Source organism: Stenella coeruleoalba (assembly GCF_951394435.1).
Source record: "Stenella coeruleoalba genome assembly, chromosome: 11".
Classification (NCBI taxonomy): domain Eukaryota; kingdom Metazoa; phylum Chordata; class Mammalia; order Artiodactyla; family Delphinidae; genus Stenella; species Stenella coeruleoalba.
Window position 1 is genome coordinate 62,448,879 of NC_137157.1, and position 17,382 is coordinate 62,466,260.

General features: G+C 36.6%; 1 protein-coding gene across 4 annotated transcripts in view; it reads right to left on the bottom strand.

Moving 5' to 3' along the window:
* LARP4 (La ribonucleoprotein 4) overlaps positions 1-17,382 on the bottom strand; it is a 66,928-nt gene that overhangs the window by 16,868 nt on the left and 32,678 nt on the right. For all 4 annotated transcript variants that reach the window (XM_079938374.1, XM_079938375.1, XM_079938373.1 and 1 more), the window contains exon 9: positions 62-274. In XM_079938374.1, the coding sequence (XP_079794500.1) occupies positions 62-274 (213 nt within the window). The remainder of the gene's footprint in view (positions 1-61; positions 275-17,382) is intronic.

Genomic DNA, 17,382 nt, shown 5'->3' on the forward strand with positions numbered 1-17,382 from the left:
GATTTCTTCAAATTTCAGCTTCAGTGAAAAAATTGTATTATTCTGTGAGGATCTCACTTACCAGTGGTGTTTCAAAGTAAGGTGTGGGATTTGGAGACCAAGACTGAGGCACAATACTATAAACAGAGTACTGTTGGTGAGGATTATATACAGGCTGCATAAAGACCGGTGAGGCATACTGTGCTTGAGTTTGAATGGGCGGACTATACATACTAGAATCCATTAATCGATAACCATTCTTAGCAAAAAACGTATTGATGGCTTTTATCCTTGCCTAGAAGCAAGAAGAACACAAAGGATATAATCACAAAGGATAAAGTGTATATTTTCACAAATACATTTAATTTACATTTGGAACATATTTTCCATGACATTATTTCCATGTACTATAGAGTTAGTAGAGCAAAAGAAAAGGAAATGATTGATAGCTGTACTTTTAAAAACTTTTACATGGCAAATACAATTAATACAATAAACAAAGTAAAACAGTGAATGTCAAAATATTAAAACTAACTGCAACTTATCACAAGGGGGAAAAAGAAAGGCAAATGGCTCTTATATGAAAAGATGCTAGACCTTGCTCCATAAGAGAAATGCAATTAAAATGGGATTAACATTTCTCACTTATAAAATTGGAAAAAGTCTAAAAATTTGACAACATACTCTATTGATAAGGCTGTGGCAAAACAGGTACTCTGATACATTGATGATGGGCATTCAAAACAACAACCCTTAAAAAGGAAAATTCAGCAATGTCTTCCAAAATATCACATATGCATATTATCATATTCTTATCAACCCCACTTCTAGGAAACTTTACCGCATATACACAGACCAAAAAGAGGTTTTTTAAAAAATGATGCATACGGCTACTCACTGACACTTACTATGATAGGAAGTGGGGGGACGTGGGGGGTGAGGGGGCTCAGACCCACATCTCTCCCAAACACACACTCACACACACGAGACAACCCAAAAGTCCATCAATGATCGAAAACAATGTGGTATATCCAAACAATTATCAGATGTAAGAAAAAACAAAAAAAGAACGAAACCTGAGGAACTGCTCTAAATATTATAATGGAGTGATTTCCAGAAAATACTATTTAAAAAAAAAAAAGAGGCAATGCAAGGAGAAAGGTATGTATAGTAAGGTGTTGTTTAGATAAGTTAGATGTGGATATGAAGATATACTTGCATTCATACAGACACGTGAATATGAATTTAATATACTGCTTTAGATATTTTACTTTTAAGCCATGCACAAACTGAATAAAATTTTTAAAAATCAGTTTGTAAAAGTTCAATGCAAAATGAACCTAAATGTGTATCCAACTAGAGGAATAACACAGAGAAACTCTAAATGACTTTTGGTATTGTTATTCTGAGACTTCTGTCTGTGATTTTGGATACAGCAAATCATAAATTATATTGGGGTCACTGACATCTGAGATTTTCACGTGGGAGAAAAGAGATGCAGACAGCAACTGAAGAAGTAAAAACCATGTAGCCTGAATTTAAATCGAAAGCATCTATATAAACTCATGATATATACTGTCATTAAAAAAAAAGTACTTAATAGCTCTGTTCAAAGAAAAAGCTTAGAAATAACAAACAATTAGCCAGAAGCACTCCTTGTGCCTAACCAGTGGACTGCAAAACATTACTTTCCCATAAAAGTAACATGGCAACTCCAGAGCCTTGTGACACAAAATGTACAAGAGCCTGGAACATCTTGTCACACTAGAGAGCAAGGAACATTGAAAATTACCATTACAAAAGGACTCAAAGAGGCCGTACTTCATCAGTAAGGACAACGAACACACCAAATATGTTTAAATATTCAAAACCAAAAAATATCTGAATGGTCGTTTTTGAAGGTTGCCAGGGAACCGACACATTATTTTGAAAACTGGCAGTAAAAGCTAGAACCAAGCATTTATCACACATTGTATATATGAGCTGTACCTCAGGGTAATGAAGATGAAGGAAAGCTTTTCTTTATGGAAGTGTTTCAAATAATAAATGGAAAAAAGCACAGAAATAGTACCACTTTGCAACCATTAACAAATCAATATATCTAGTCAATGATCAGCAGCAGCTAGTATAAGAGAGACACACAAAGACATATACTACATGTTTTTGTTCTCTTTGCTGCTCCAAAATAAAATCTAATTCTGATTAAGCCTCTAGATTTAGCTACCAATTTGCATGAAATACAGAGGTCAGAGGATCGTGTTAAACTACACTCAAGAATATAACTTGGGACTTCCCTGGTGGCACAGTGGTTAAGAATCCGCCTGCCAATGCAGGGGACATGGGTTCGTGCCCTGGTCCTGGAAGATCCCACATGCTGTGGAACAACTAAGCCCATGCACCACAGCTACTGAGCCTGTGCTCTAGAGCCCGCGAGCCACAACTACTGAAGCCCATGCACCGCAACAAGAGAAACCACCGTAATGAGAAGCCCGCGCACCGCAACGAAGAGTAGCCCCCACTCACTGCAACTAGAGAAACTCCACGTGCAGCAATGAAGACCCAACGCAGCCAAAAATAAATTTATATTAAAAAAAACTTATTAAAAAAGAGCTCGTTTTTAAAACAAGAAAAAAATATAACTAGTCAATTCAAAAGCGGGCAGAGAACTTGAATAGGTATTTCTCTAAAGAAGATATATAAGTGGCCAATAAGTAGGCGAAGAGATGCTCAACATCACTAATCATTGAAGAAATGCAATTAAAACCACAAAGAGATATCACATCACATTCATTAAAAGAGCTACTATCAAGAAACAGAAAACAGCCAAATGTTGGACAGGATGTGGAGAAACTGGAACCCTTGTGCACTGTTGGTGGGAATATAAAGTGGTATAGCCACTGTGGAAAACAGTATGGAGGTCCCTCGAAAAATTAAAAATAGAATTACCATATGACCCAGCAATTCCACTTCTGGGTATATATGCAAAAGAATTAAAAGCCGAATCTTGAAGAGAAATCTGTATACCGATGTTCATAGCAGCCTTATTCACAAAAGCTAAAATGTGGAAGCAAACCCAAGTGTCCATCAATAGATGAATGGATAAACAAATTGTTGTATATACATACAATGGATTATTCAGGCCTTAGAAAGGAGGGAAATTCTGCAATATGCTACATGGATGAACCTTGAAGACACCATATTAAAGTGAAATAAGCAAGTCACAAGGAGACAAATACTATATGATTCCATTTATATGAGGTAAATGGTCAAAAATCAAAAAGTATGGGCTGAAGGAGGGGAAAGTGGAGAGTTCCTGTTTAATAGGCAGAGTTTCAATTTTACAAGAAAAGAGTTATGAGAATGGATGGTGGTGATGGCTGCACAACAATGTGAATGTGTTTAATATTATGGCACTGATAAATGAAATTAAAATTTAAAATGGTTAAGATGGTAAATTTTATATATGTGTATTTTAACACAATAAAAAAACACATAGCTAACGAAATGTATAATGTGAGAAACTTTGTAAGACAAATAACAGTGATTTCAAAAACATACTTCCAAAAGTAAAACTAAAGAGGTAGAGGACAAAATCATAAATTGTATTTTATATTTTTATTATTATTATTTTGCCGCTCCCCGCAGCTTGTGGGATCTTAGTTCCCTGACCAGGGATCGAACCTGGGGCCCCAGCAGTGAGAATGCCGAGTCCGAACCACTGGACCACCAGGCAATTCCCCAAATCGTAAATTTTAAAAAAGAAAAAAGAGAAAGAAAAAATGTGAATCGGGAAAATGTGAACAGTGCCTGATGTTTAAGAAATTATTATTTTTCAAAAAGTGTGATAGTAGTGTGGCTATTTTTTTTAATCCCTTTCTTTTAGAGATACCAGTATTAGTTTATTTACATACAGATGAAATTAAGTTTCAAATTTGCTTCAAAAAACCTGGGGACATCGGGAAGTAGGTGGGATTAAGATGAAACAAGAAGAGCCATGCTCTACTAATTAATCTATTAAAACCAAATAAATATGCTATGGATAAAAGGGAAATAATGTTCTTAAAGACTGAATAAAAGAGGAAATCTCAGCAGAGAAGGAATATATTGTTTAAAATAGAAATGCTAGAACCCAACTTGAAGATGAATTCAAGTCCACAGAAAGTATCCAATCTGAAGAAGAAAGAGATGGAAGAAAAACAGAATCGCAGTGAATCAAGCAATACTACATATGTGTAACTGAAGTCTCAAAAGGAGAGGAGAAAGTGAGGCAGAAAATTTTTTGAAAAACTAGAGGTTGAAATTCCCCCAATTTGGTGAAAAGCATCAATTTACAAACAATAAGTTCAGAACACCCCAAGCAGTATAAATAGAAAACCATAGCTAGACACATTAGAGTCAACCTACTGAAAACCAAAGAGAAAACAAAACAAAAAATATCTTGGCGGCAGGCGGAGAAAAACAACATATATTACAAGAATGACTCACTAGAAAGAACAGAAGCCAGAAAACAATGCAATCTTAAAAGAAGGAAAAAAATTAAAACTATCAACCCAGAATTCTGTATCCATGTACATGTATCAATGTACAGAATTCTGTACCCATCAAAAATGAGTGTGAAATACAAGACAGCTTTAGATGAGGAAAAACTAAGAAAACTCATCCCTGGTGGGCACTGTTATAACATCAAAGGAAGTTCTTTAGCCTGAAAGGAACTAATACCAGGTAGAATTGATCTATGGAGGAAGAGCAATAAAAAATGCGTTCTTGGGCTTCCCTGGTAGCGCAGTGGTTGAGAGTCCGCCTGGCAATGTAGGGGACACGGGTTTGTGCCCCGGTCCGAGAGGACCCCACATGCCGCAGAGCGGCTGGGCCCGTGAGCCATGGCCGCTGAGCCTGCGTGTCCAGAGCCTGTGCTCCGCAACTGGAGAGGCCACAGCAGTGACAGGCCCGCGTACCGCAAAAAAAAAAGAAAAAAAAAGCGTTCTTGCTTATTTACAAGAGAAACAAGATAAAATGTGAAGCAACTTATTAGCACACACAATAAATGTTTCACTGGACTCCTTCACAAGCATATCTCTAGGCCAAAGTCTGCAAGGACCCTTGACCTTGGATGTCCACTGCACAAGAGTGAGAGCTCTCCCAAATTATCATGGGTGATTTTTATTAATTTTTGAATCATGAACACTATAATTTTCCAATTAATTGGGCACAAAGATACTATAATAAAATATAGCACTATGGTATAATAGCTTTTATAACTATTTTAAATTTTTGTGAAAAACGTAAATAACTATGATTTAGAGGAAAACACATGCAAAAGCATCTTTACATAAAATAGATAAAATCTAAGAAAAATGATAGGTCTAAATTGGAGTTTAAGCATTTAAAGCCATTTTATTAAAAAAAATTGTCAGAATCTAATTTCACATCAGATTTTAAACTACTTTAAAATAAATAACTCTCCATTAAAAAAATCTTTCTTAGGTTAAGAACAGAATTACTAATATTTATATTTTGTATTTGTATATGCTGTACTATAAAACAGAAATCAGTATGTATTAAATTAATTTACTTCATCAAAGAGCAAGTAGTAAAGAAATCATGTTAATATGCTGCAAGGAGTGTTTACATTCAATACAATATGCTTTATGGATTCAGGAAAGAGATTCTGTATTAGGTAGGGTAGAATACATTACTGTAATGAATATACAAATGATTTAAAAGGCCCAAACACAAAAAAATTACATTTACCTTGTTAATACATTTAACAAAATACGTTTAAGACAAGTACGCCGAAAACTACAAAGCAATGAGGAGAGAAACGAAAAGCCTAGATAAATGGAGATACCATGTTAGAGGACTCGATATTAATAAGGTGGCAATCCTCTCAAATTAATGTATAGTGTCAATGCAATCCCAATCAAAATACCAGCAAATATTTTTGTAAAATCGACACACTGATTTGAAAATTTATATGAAAATGTTAATGACTTGGAATACCAAAAATAATTTTGGAAAATCAAAACAAGTTTGAGAACTTACATATTATCTGATTTTGTAACTTATTATAAAGCTACAGTAATCAAAACAGCAGGGAACTGACTTAAGGGACAAACACAGATCAACAGAAAAGAACAGAGTCTAGAAATAGACCCAAGCACATATATGCTTTAATAGTCAACAAAGGAATAGTCTTCAACAAATGGTGCTGGAACAAGTATTATACTTCTTTTAAAAAAAGAATCCTGACTTTTCCTTCCAAAAAACACAAAGTAACTTGATATAGATCATAAGACGTAAATATAAATACTAAAACTATAATACTTCTAGAAGAAATCATGAAAAAAAATACTCATGACATTAGGAGGGGTTGATTTTAGAGAAGACAAAAATAATGAACCCTAAAAGAAAAAGGAGATGAAACAGACTTCATCAAAATTAAAAGTCTACTCTTTAATATACACTGTTAAGAAAGCAAAAGGCAATTCACAAACTAGGGCAAATATATTTGTAATACACATCTGACAAAAAACTTGTAACCAGAATACATAAGGAACGCTTACAAATCAATAATCAGACTAACAACCAAATTTTTAAAGATAGAAAAAAGATTTAAAAAGACAGTTAACTAAAACAGATGTATGGAAAGAACGAAGATGTCTAAGAACAAGTGACTAGATAATCAAATCGCACTACAGGCATACCGTATTTTATTGCACTTTGCTTTATTGTTATTTCCCAAATATTGCAGTTTAAAAAATTTTTTTTATGTATTTATTTATTATTATTTTTTTTGGCTGCGTCAAGCCTTTGTTCCTGCATGCAGGCTTTCTCTAGTTGCAGCAAGCGGGAGCTACTCTTCATTGCAGTGCGTGGGCTTGTCATTGTGGTGGCTTCTCTTGTTGCAGGGCACAGGCTCTAGGCACGTGGACTTCAGTAGTTGCAGCACACAGGCTCAGAAGTTATGGCTCACTGGCTCTAGAGCACAGGCTCAGCAGTTGTGGCACATGGGCTTAGTTGCTCCACGGCATGTGGGATCTTCCCAGACCTGGGCTCGAACCCATGTCCCCTGCACTGGCAGGCGGATTCTTAACCACTGTGCCACCCGGGAAGTCCCCACACAGTATTTTATTAGTTTCAAGTGTACAAAATACTGTCCAATATTTTTATATCAACAGCATTTAATAACTTTGTGTCTCTGTATGACATTCTGGTAATTCTCGTAATATTTCTCACTTTGTCAAAATTATTATCTTTGTTATGGTGATCTGTGATCTTTGATGTTACTAATGTAATTGTTTTGGGACACCACAAACCATGCCCATATAAGGCAATGAACTTAATCAACAGATGTGTGTTTCTGACTCCACCAATGGGCAGTTCTCCCGTTCTCTATCTCTCCTCGGGCCACCCTATTCCCTGAGACACAACAATATTGAAACTGGGCCAATTTGGCCCTAAAATGGCCTCTAAGTATTCAAGTGAAAGAAAGATTCACATATCTTTCACTTTAAATCAAAAACTAGAAATGATTAAGCTTAGTGAGGAAGGCATGTCAAAAGTCAAGACAGGCTGAAAGCTAGGCCTCTTGTGCCAAACAGTTAAGCCAAGTTGTGCATGCAAAGAAAAAGTTCTTGAAAGAAATGAGAAGGACTACTGCAGTGAACACACGAATGCTAAGAAAGCCAAACAGCCTTATTGCTGATGTGGGAAAGTTTTAGTGATCTGGATAGATGACCAAACCAGTCACAACATTCCCTTAAGCATAAGCCTAATCCAGAGCAAGACTCTCTCTTCAATTCTATGAACGCTGAGAGAGGTGAGGAAGCTGCAGAAGAAAAGTCTGAAGCTAGCAGAGGTTGGTTCATGAGGTTTAAGGAAAGAAGACGTCTCCACAACATCAAAGTACAAGATGAAGCAGCAAGTGCTGATGCAGAAGCTGCAACAAATTATTCAGCAGATCTAGCTAAAATAAGTAATGAAGATTTTCAACGTAGACAAAACAGTTTTATATTGGAAGAAGATGCCATCTAGGACTTTCATAGCTAGAGAGGATAAGCCAATGCCTGGCCTCAAGGCTTCAAAGCTTCAAGGACAGACTGACTCTCTTGTTATGGGTTAATGCAGCTGGTGACTTTAAGTTGAAACCAATGCTCATTAGCCATTCCAAAAATCCTTTGGCCCTTCAGAATTATGCTAAATCTACTCTACCTGTGTTCTGTGAATGAAACAACAAAGCTCAGATGATAGCACAACTGTTGACAACATGGTTTACTAAATATTTTAGGCCTACTATTGAGAACTACTGCTCAGAAAAAAAGATTCCTTTCAAAATATTACTGCTCACTGACAATGCACCTGGTCACCCAAGAGCTCTAATGGAGATGCATGTTAAGATTCACGTTGTTTTCACGCCTGCTAACACAGCTTCCATTCTGCAGCCCATGGATCAAGGAGTAATTTCGACTTTCAAGTCTTATTATTTAAGAAATAGATTTCGTAAGGCTATATAGTAGCTGCCATGGATGACGGATCTGGGCAAAGTCAATCAAAAACCTCTGGAATGGATTCACCCATTCTAGACGCCATTAAGTTCATTCATGATTCATGGAAAGACAAAATACCAACATGAATAGGAGTTTAGAAGAAGTTGATTCCAACCTTCATGGATAACTGAGCAGTTCAAGACTTCAGTGTAAGAAGTAACTGAAGATGCGGTGGAAATAGCAAGAGAACTAGAATTAGAAGTAGAGCCTGAAGATGGGACTGAATTGCTACCGTCTCATGATGAAACTTAAACAGATGAGGAGTAACTTCTTATAGATGAGGAAAGAAAGTGGTTTCTTGAGATAGAATCTCCTTCTGATGAAGATGCTGGGAAGAATGTTGAAATGACAACAAAGGGTTTAGAATATTACATAAACTTAGTTGTTAAGGCAGTGGCAGGGCTTGAGAGGACTGACTCCAATTTTAAAAGAGGTTCTACTGTGGATAAAATGCTATCAACAGCACTGTGTGCTACAGAGAAATGGTTTGTGAAAGGACAGAATTGATACAGCAAACTTCACTGTTGTCCTATTTTAAGAAACTGCCATGGCCACCCCTACCTTCAGCCACCACCATCCTGATCCATCAGCAGCTATCAACATCAAGGCAAGATCCCCCACCAGCAAAAAGATTACAACTGGTTGAAGACATGGATGATGATTGCCACTTTTTTTTTTAGCAATAAAGTATTCTGAAATTAAGGTATGTACATTTTTTGACATAATGCTATTGCACACTTCACAGATTCCAGTAGAGTGTAAATGTAACTTTTATATGCACTGGGAAACCAAAAAATTCGTGTGACTTGCCTTACTGCAGTGGTCTGAAACTGAACCCTCCATACCTCCAAGGTATGCCTGTATATTCCTACACTGGAATACTACTTGGCAATAAAAAAGAGTGTATTACCAATACATGCTACAATACGGTTTACTGAAAATAATTATGGCAAGTGAAAGGAGTCAGGTACAAGAGAGAATATACTGTGTGGTTTCATTCATATGAAACTACAGAAGAAAACAAACATATAGCAGCAGAAAGCAGATCAATAATTGCCAACACTGGATGTTGATGAGGGGAGACTGAGTGAGAAACAACAGTGCATAAATTTGCAAAAACTAATAAAAATGTATGCTTCAAATAAGTACATTTTATTGTATGTAAACTATAAGAATGTTGATTAAAAAAGAAAATTTTTCTTTGAACTACATTCAAATCCAAAGGCATAAAGAAAAATATCAATCTTGTAATCTTGCTACAACAAAATGGATTTCCACACAAATACCACAAACATAGTAACAATACAAATAGTTAATTTGACAAGAAGATTAAGCTCCTCTAAGAACTCATACAGATCAATAAGAAAATCTTCACAGAAAAATAGTCATGGGGACTTCCCTGGCAGTCCATTGGTTAAGACTCCATGTTTCCACTGCAGGGGGCACAGGTTCAATCCCTGGTCGGGGAACTAAGATCCCACATGTGTAGTGTGGCCAAAAAAAAAAAAAAAAAAAAAGTTGGAAAATCAGAGAATCAACTACAGGAAATTTTAAAGAAATAAAAAATACTGTAGGGACTTCCCTGGTGGCGCAGTGGTTAAGAATCCGCCTGCCAATGCAGGGGACACGTGTTCAAGCCCTGGTCCTGGAAGATCCCACATGCCGTGGAACAACTAAGCCCATGCACCACAGCTACTGAGCCTGTGCTCTAGAGCCCGCGAGCCACGACTACTGAAGCCCGTGCACCTAGAGCCTGTGCTCTGCAACAAGAGAAGCCACCACAGTGAGAAGCCCGTGCACCACAACCAAGAGTAGCCCCCGCTCACCGCAACTGGAGAAAGCCCCCGTGCAGCAATGAAGACTCAACACAGCCAAAAGTAAATAAATAAAATAAATAAATTTAAAAAAATACTGTAAGAGTGTAAATTGGTTCTACCTAATAAGTAAATGGATATACTCTTCGATACAGATAATTTAGTTCTAGGGTATTATCCTAAAGTTATAATTGCATATATAAACAGAAAAACAGTGGTATAACAGCAGAATAGGCTCTATGCGTAGGTACCTCCACTGCATCAATAATTAAGCAAGAAAGAGTGCTTGTACACTTATAACTAGGTGAGTGCTTGACAAAAGGAGAGGCTGCTGATCTTTTCTAAGTGAGCAGTACATAAAAGTAGCTACCATCCCTGCCCCTCAGTAGCTTGTGTTCCTGGAGTGGCTGGCTGGTGCCAAGGCATGTAGTGGGGACTTTGTTCTCCAAAAATTGAGGGTGCACTGTGGTTGGTCTGGTGGATTCCTGAGAAATCAGTGCCCATGCTCGCCTTAGTTTTTATTCACAGCAGCACTGGTGACTGACTTAAAAGGACAAAATCCTTTGCCACCAGCACTACCCTATTCAGAGCCAGACATTTAGGGAAATCTTTTTTAGGTCACATGCCAAATGCAGAGATAATGGAACAGAAATTTCAGTGACCACAAACAACAAGGAATATATATTTTACGAAAATAATTTGGAAAAGTCACAAATGAACAGCTATAGCCCTCAACAAGCAAAGAAATCAGTAATATATGAGGAGCAGGAGAATCAGATTTCCAGAGTTAACACTTTACACTACCTTGGCATGTCTAATTCTCAAAAAAAATTACAAAACACACAAGGAAACAAAAAACTATGGTCCATTCACAGGAAAAACAGAATTTGATAGAAACCATCCTGAGGAAGCTCAGACATTAGAATTACTGGCCAAAGACGTTAAATCAACTATCTTAAGTATACTCAATAAGTAATGAAAACCATGGACAAACCTAATAGCGATCAGGAAAAAGATGTATAAACAAAATGATAAAAGGTAATCAGTACACCTACCCTTCAAGAAATGCTAACGGGAGTTGTTCAAGGTGAAATGAAAAGACACCAAACAATCAAAGCCATAAGAAGAAATAAAGAACACTGGTAATTACATAGGTAAATTTAAAAAATATTATTGTACAGTTGTCCCTTGGTATCCACAGGGGACTGGTTGCAGAACCTAGAAATACAAAGGGCTGACTGCACCTTTGGTATGTGACTCCTCTTTTTTCCTTATATGATTCAAAAGAGAAATGAACAAAACAATATAAAGTGATACCAATGGGCACACATATAAAGATGTAACCTGTGACAATAAGAATATAAAGGGGGATGGACAGAGAAGTATAGAAGCAGAGTATTTGTACACTACTGAAACTAAATTGGTATTATTCAAATGAGGTTGTTATATATTTAAGATGTTAATTGCAACCCCCAAGAGAACCACTAAAAACAAAACAAAACAAAACTTAAAAGTATACAGAATAGGAAAGGATATCAAAATAGTTACATTACAAAATTTCAAAAAAGGCAATAATGGAGGAATTCAGGGGGAAAAGACATTTAGGACACACAGAAAACAAATACCTAAATGGCAGAAGTATTCCCTACTTATCAGTAAGAACTTTAAATGTAAATGGCTTAAACTCTCCTCTTAAAAGGCAGACACTGGTGGGTTGAAAAAAAAACAAGATTCATCCATATGCTGTCTATAAGAGATTCCTTTTAGATTCAAAGACATTGAAATTAACAGAACTGAAAAGGGTATTCCAAGCAAACAGTAATCAAAATACAGCTAAGATGACTATATTATTATTATGCAAAACAAAGTCAAAAAAGGTTATCAGAGACAAAGGAGATTATATATTGATAAAAGGTTCAATCCAGCAAAAAGATAAAACAATTATAAACATACATGCATCTACCAAGAGAGCCACAAAATATGTAAAGCAAAAACTGACAGAACTGAAAGGATAGACAGTTCTGCAATAATAGAGACTTCAATAACCCACTTTCAATAATGAATAATAACAAAACAGAAAAGCAATAAACAGGGACTTCCCTGGTGGCACAGTGGTTAAGACTCCATGCTCCCAATGCAGGGGGCCCAGATTCGATCCCTGGTCAGGGAACTAGATCCCACATGCATGCTACAACTTAGAGTTTGCATGCCACAACTAAGGAGCCCTCCTGCCACAACTAAGACCCAATGCAACCAAATAAATAAATGAAATAAAAGCAATAAACAAACAGGGAACTTGAATAACACTACAAACACTGACAGACAGTACTCTAAACACCAGAGTATATATTTTTATCAAGTGTACATGGAACATTCTCTATGAGAGACCAAAACTGGTTTTAATAAATTTCAAAAGACTGATATCTTACAAAGTATCTCCTCTGTCCACAATGGAATGAAACTAGAAATCAATGACAGAAGGAAAACTAGAAAATTCACAAATTAAACAACACACGTTCTTAACCAATGGGTCAAAGATGAAATCGCAAGAGAAATTAGAAAATAATTTGAGATGAATGAACACAAAAACACAACATATCAGAACTTACTGGATGTATTAGCCATAAAAAGGAACAAAACTGGGTCATCTGTAGAGATGTGGATGGACCCAGAGACTGTCATACAGAGTGAAGTCAGTCAGAAAGAGAAAAACAAATATCGTGTGCTTCCCTGGTGGCGCAGTGGTTGAGAATCTGCCTGCCAATGCAGGGGACATGGGTTCAAGCCCTGGTCCGGGAAGATCCCACATGCCGCGGAGCAACTGGGCCCGTGAGCCACAACTACTGAGCCTGTGCGTCTGGAGCCTGTGCTCCGCAACAAGAGAGGCCACAACAGTGAGAGGCCCGCGCACTGCGATGAAGAGTGGCCCCCGCTCGCCACAACTAGAGAAAGCCCTTGCACAGAAACGAAGACCCAACACAGCCAAAAATAAATAAATAAATTTTTTAAAAATCGTATATTAATGCATATATGCAGAATCTAGAAAAATGGTACAGATGAACCAGTTTGCAAGGCAGCAACACAGACACAGACGCAGAGAACATACATATGGACACCAAGGGGGGAAGGGGGGTGGGTTGAACTGGGAGATTGGAATTGACATATATACACTAATATGTATAAAATAGATAACTAATGAGAACCTGCTGTATAGCACAGGGAACTCCACTGTACAGCAGAAATGAAGACAACATTGTAAAACAACTATAACCCAATAAAAAAGAACTTACTGGATGTTATAAAAACAGTGCAAAGAGGGAAACTTATAGCTATAAGCACCTATGTTAACAAAGAATGATCTCAAAGCAATAACCTAAGCTACCACCTAAAAACTAGAAAGAAGCAAACTAAAACCAAAGATAGCAGGAGGAAATAATAAAGCTTAGAATGGAGATAAAAAGAACAGAAAAATGACAGAAAAATCAATGAAACTGAACGCTGGTTCTTTGAAAAGATCAAGAAAATGAACAAACCTTTAGCTAGACTGACTAAGAAAGGTTAAAGATTCCAATTCCTAAATCAGAAATGAAAACTAAAATCAGACCCAAATACTGATTTTACAGAAATAAAAAGAATACAAGAGAACAGTGTAAACAAAGGCAGATCAACATGTGGATAACCTAGACGAAACGGACAGATTCCTAGAAACACACAAACTACAAAAACTGACCCGAGAAGGTAGAAATTTGAATAAACCTTTAAGAAGGAGGTTGAATCAGTGATTTTAAAATTTCAAAGAGGCCGTATGATCCAGCAATCCCACTCCTGGACATATATCCAGACAAAACTATAATCTGAAAAGATACATGCACCCCTATGTTCATAACAGCACTATTTACAACAGCCAAGACATGGAAACAACCTAAATGCCCATTGACAGATGAATGGATAAAGAAGATGTGAGACACACACACACACACACACACACACACACACACACACACACGGAACATTACTCAGCCATAAAGAAAGAATGAAATAATGCCATCTGTAGCTACATGGATGGACCTAGAGATTATCACACTAAGTGAAATCAGTCAGAAAGAGAAAGACAAATAGCATATGATATCACTTATATGTGGAATCTAAAATATGACACAAATGAACTTATCTATGAAACAGAAACAGAGTCATATATGTAGAGAGCAGACTTGTGGTTGCCAAGGGGAGGAGGGGTGAGGGAGGGTTGGATTGGGAGTTTGGGACTAGCAGATGGAAACTATTATATACAGAATGGATAGACAACAAGATTCTATTGTACAGCACAGGGAACTATATTCAATATCCTGTAATAAACCATAATGAAAAAGAAAAGAAAAAAATTTCACCAATCCTTCTCAATTAACACCAATCCTTCTCAAACTCTTCCAAAAAAGTTGAAGAAGAAGAAACACTTCCTAACTCATTCTAAGAGGCCAGTATTACTCTGATAAAACAGACAAAGACACTACAAGGGGGGATAAAACCTACAGGCCAATATCCCTTATGAATATAGATTTTAAAAATCCACAAAAAAATACATCTTGACCAAGTGGGATTTATTCCAGAAATGGGAGTGGGAGGGTGGGGAGGGAGGATGGGAGGTGGGGTGGTTCAACATAAGAAAATCAATGTAATATGGCACATTAACAGAACAAAGGAAAAACACACATGATCATCTCAATTGATACAGAAAAAGCATTTCAAAGAATTCCACACTTTCAAGGTAAGAATACTCAAACTGGGAAGGGAAGGGAACTTCATCAACATGACAAAGGCCGTACGTGAAAAGCACATAGTTGATATCACACTCAGTGGTAAAAGACTGATGGTTTTTCCCCTAAGATCAAGAACAAGACAAGGATGCCCACTTTTGCCATTTCGCTCAACATAGTATTGGGAGTTCTAGCCAGAGCAATTAGGCAAGAAAAAGTAATAAAAGACATCCAAACTAGAAAGGAGAAGTAAAATGATCTGTTTGTAAATGACATGATCTTACATGTAGAAAATTCTTAAAGAATCAGACCCCCACCCCCACCCCCCAAAAAAGTTAGATCTAATCAACTAGTACAGCAAAGATGCAGGATATAAAATCAACACTCAAAATGGTTGTATTTCTATACACTAGGAATGAACAATCTGAAAAGGAAATTAAGAAAATTCCATCGACAACAATATCAAAAAGAACAAAATACTTAGGAATACATCACCTATACAATGAAAACTATTACAAATTGCTGAAAGAAATGAAAAACCTAAATAAATAGAATGAAACCCATGTTCATGGATTGGAGGACTCAATATTGTTAAGATGACAACAATATTCAAATGATATACAGACTCAGTGTACTATCAAAGTCCCAATGGCATTTGCTTGGAGAAACAGAAAACTCCAACCTAAAATTCATATGAAATTTCAAGTGGCCCTGAATACCCTCAACAGTATTAAAAAAGAACAGTAAAATTGAACAGCTCATACTTCTCGTTTTCAAATCTTACTACAAAGCTACAGTAATTGAAATAGTGTGGTACTGGCATAAAGACAGACATACAGATCAATTAAATGGAAATAGAGAACCCAGAAATAAACCCAGCTCCTCCCATGGACACACCAAATTTACAAGTACTTACAGAACAAGTATCTATGACAACAACCTGAAGACTAGCAGAAAAGATTTTCCTAAAGACAACTAAAGACATGAAAAAGGAAGCATGAGATGAGTAGAATGGGTGGAAATGAGACATAGTCAGGACCCAAACCCCCTGGTTGGTGACCCACAAACAGGAAGAATATCACAATTGTAGAGTTCCTCCCCCAAGGAGCAAGGGGTCCAAATGCCACATCGGGCTCCCCAGGCTGAGGGTCCTAAAACAAGAAGATGAGGCACCAGGTCTGGCTTTGAAAATCAGTGGAGCTTGCATACTGGACACTGAGAAGATTGTAGGAAACAGAGAATCTGCTCCTAAAGGGTGGACGCAAAAATCTCACCCACCCAGGACCAGACAGACAGCTACATAGGGGAATTCTACAAAACATTTAATGATGCATTAACACCTATTCTTCTTAAACTATTCCAAAAAATTGAAGGAGGAATGCTTCTGAGCTTATTCTATGAGGCCAGCATCACCTAGATACCAAAACTAGACACAAAAAAGAAAACTACAGGCCAATATCACTGATGAACATGGATGCTAACATCCTCAACGAAATATTAGCAAACAGGATTCAACAATACATTAAATAGATCACACATCATGATCAAGTAAGATTTATCTCAGGGATCAAGGATGGTTTAATATCTGCAAATAAATCAATATGATATATCACTTTAACAAACTGAACATAAAAATCATATGATCATCTCAACAGATGTAGAAAAAGCTTTTGAAAATTAAACATTTAACATTTATGACAGGTATGTTCCTTATATACCCAATAAGTGGGTATATAAGGAACATACCTCAACATAATAAAGGCTATATATGACAAACCCACAGCCAACATCATACTCAATGGCGAAAAGCTGAAGCGTTTCCAGTAAGTTAAGGAACATGACAAGGATGCCCACTCTTGCCATTTTTATTCAATATAGTACTGGAAGTCCTAGCCATAGCAATAACGAGGAAGAGAAATAAAAAGAATTCAAATTGGAAAGGAAGAAGTAAAACTGTCACTGTTTGTAAATGACATGATACTATATACAGAAAAGCCTAAGGATGCTATCAAAAATCTATTAAAATAAATGAATTCAGTACAGCTGTATGATACAAAACTAATACACAGAAATCTGTTGCCCTTCTATACATTAATAATGAACTATCAGAAAGAGATTTTAAGAAAACAATCCCATTTATAACTGCATCAAAAAATAAAATATCTAACCAAAGAGGTAAATGACTTATCCTCTGAAAACTATCAGGCATTGATGAAAGAAACCAAAGATGACACAAACAAACGAAATGGTACACCATGCTCATGGACTGAAGAATTAATATTGTTAAAA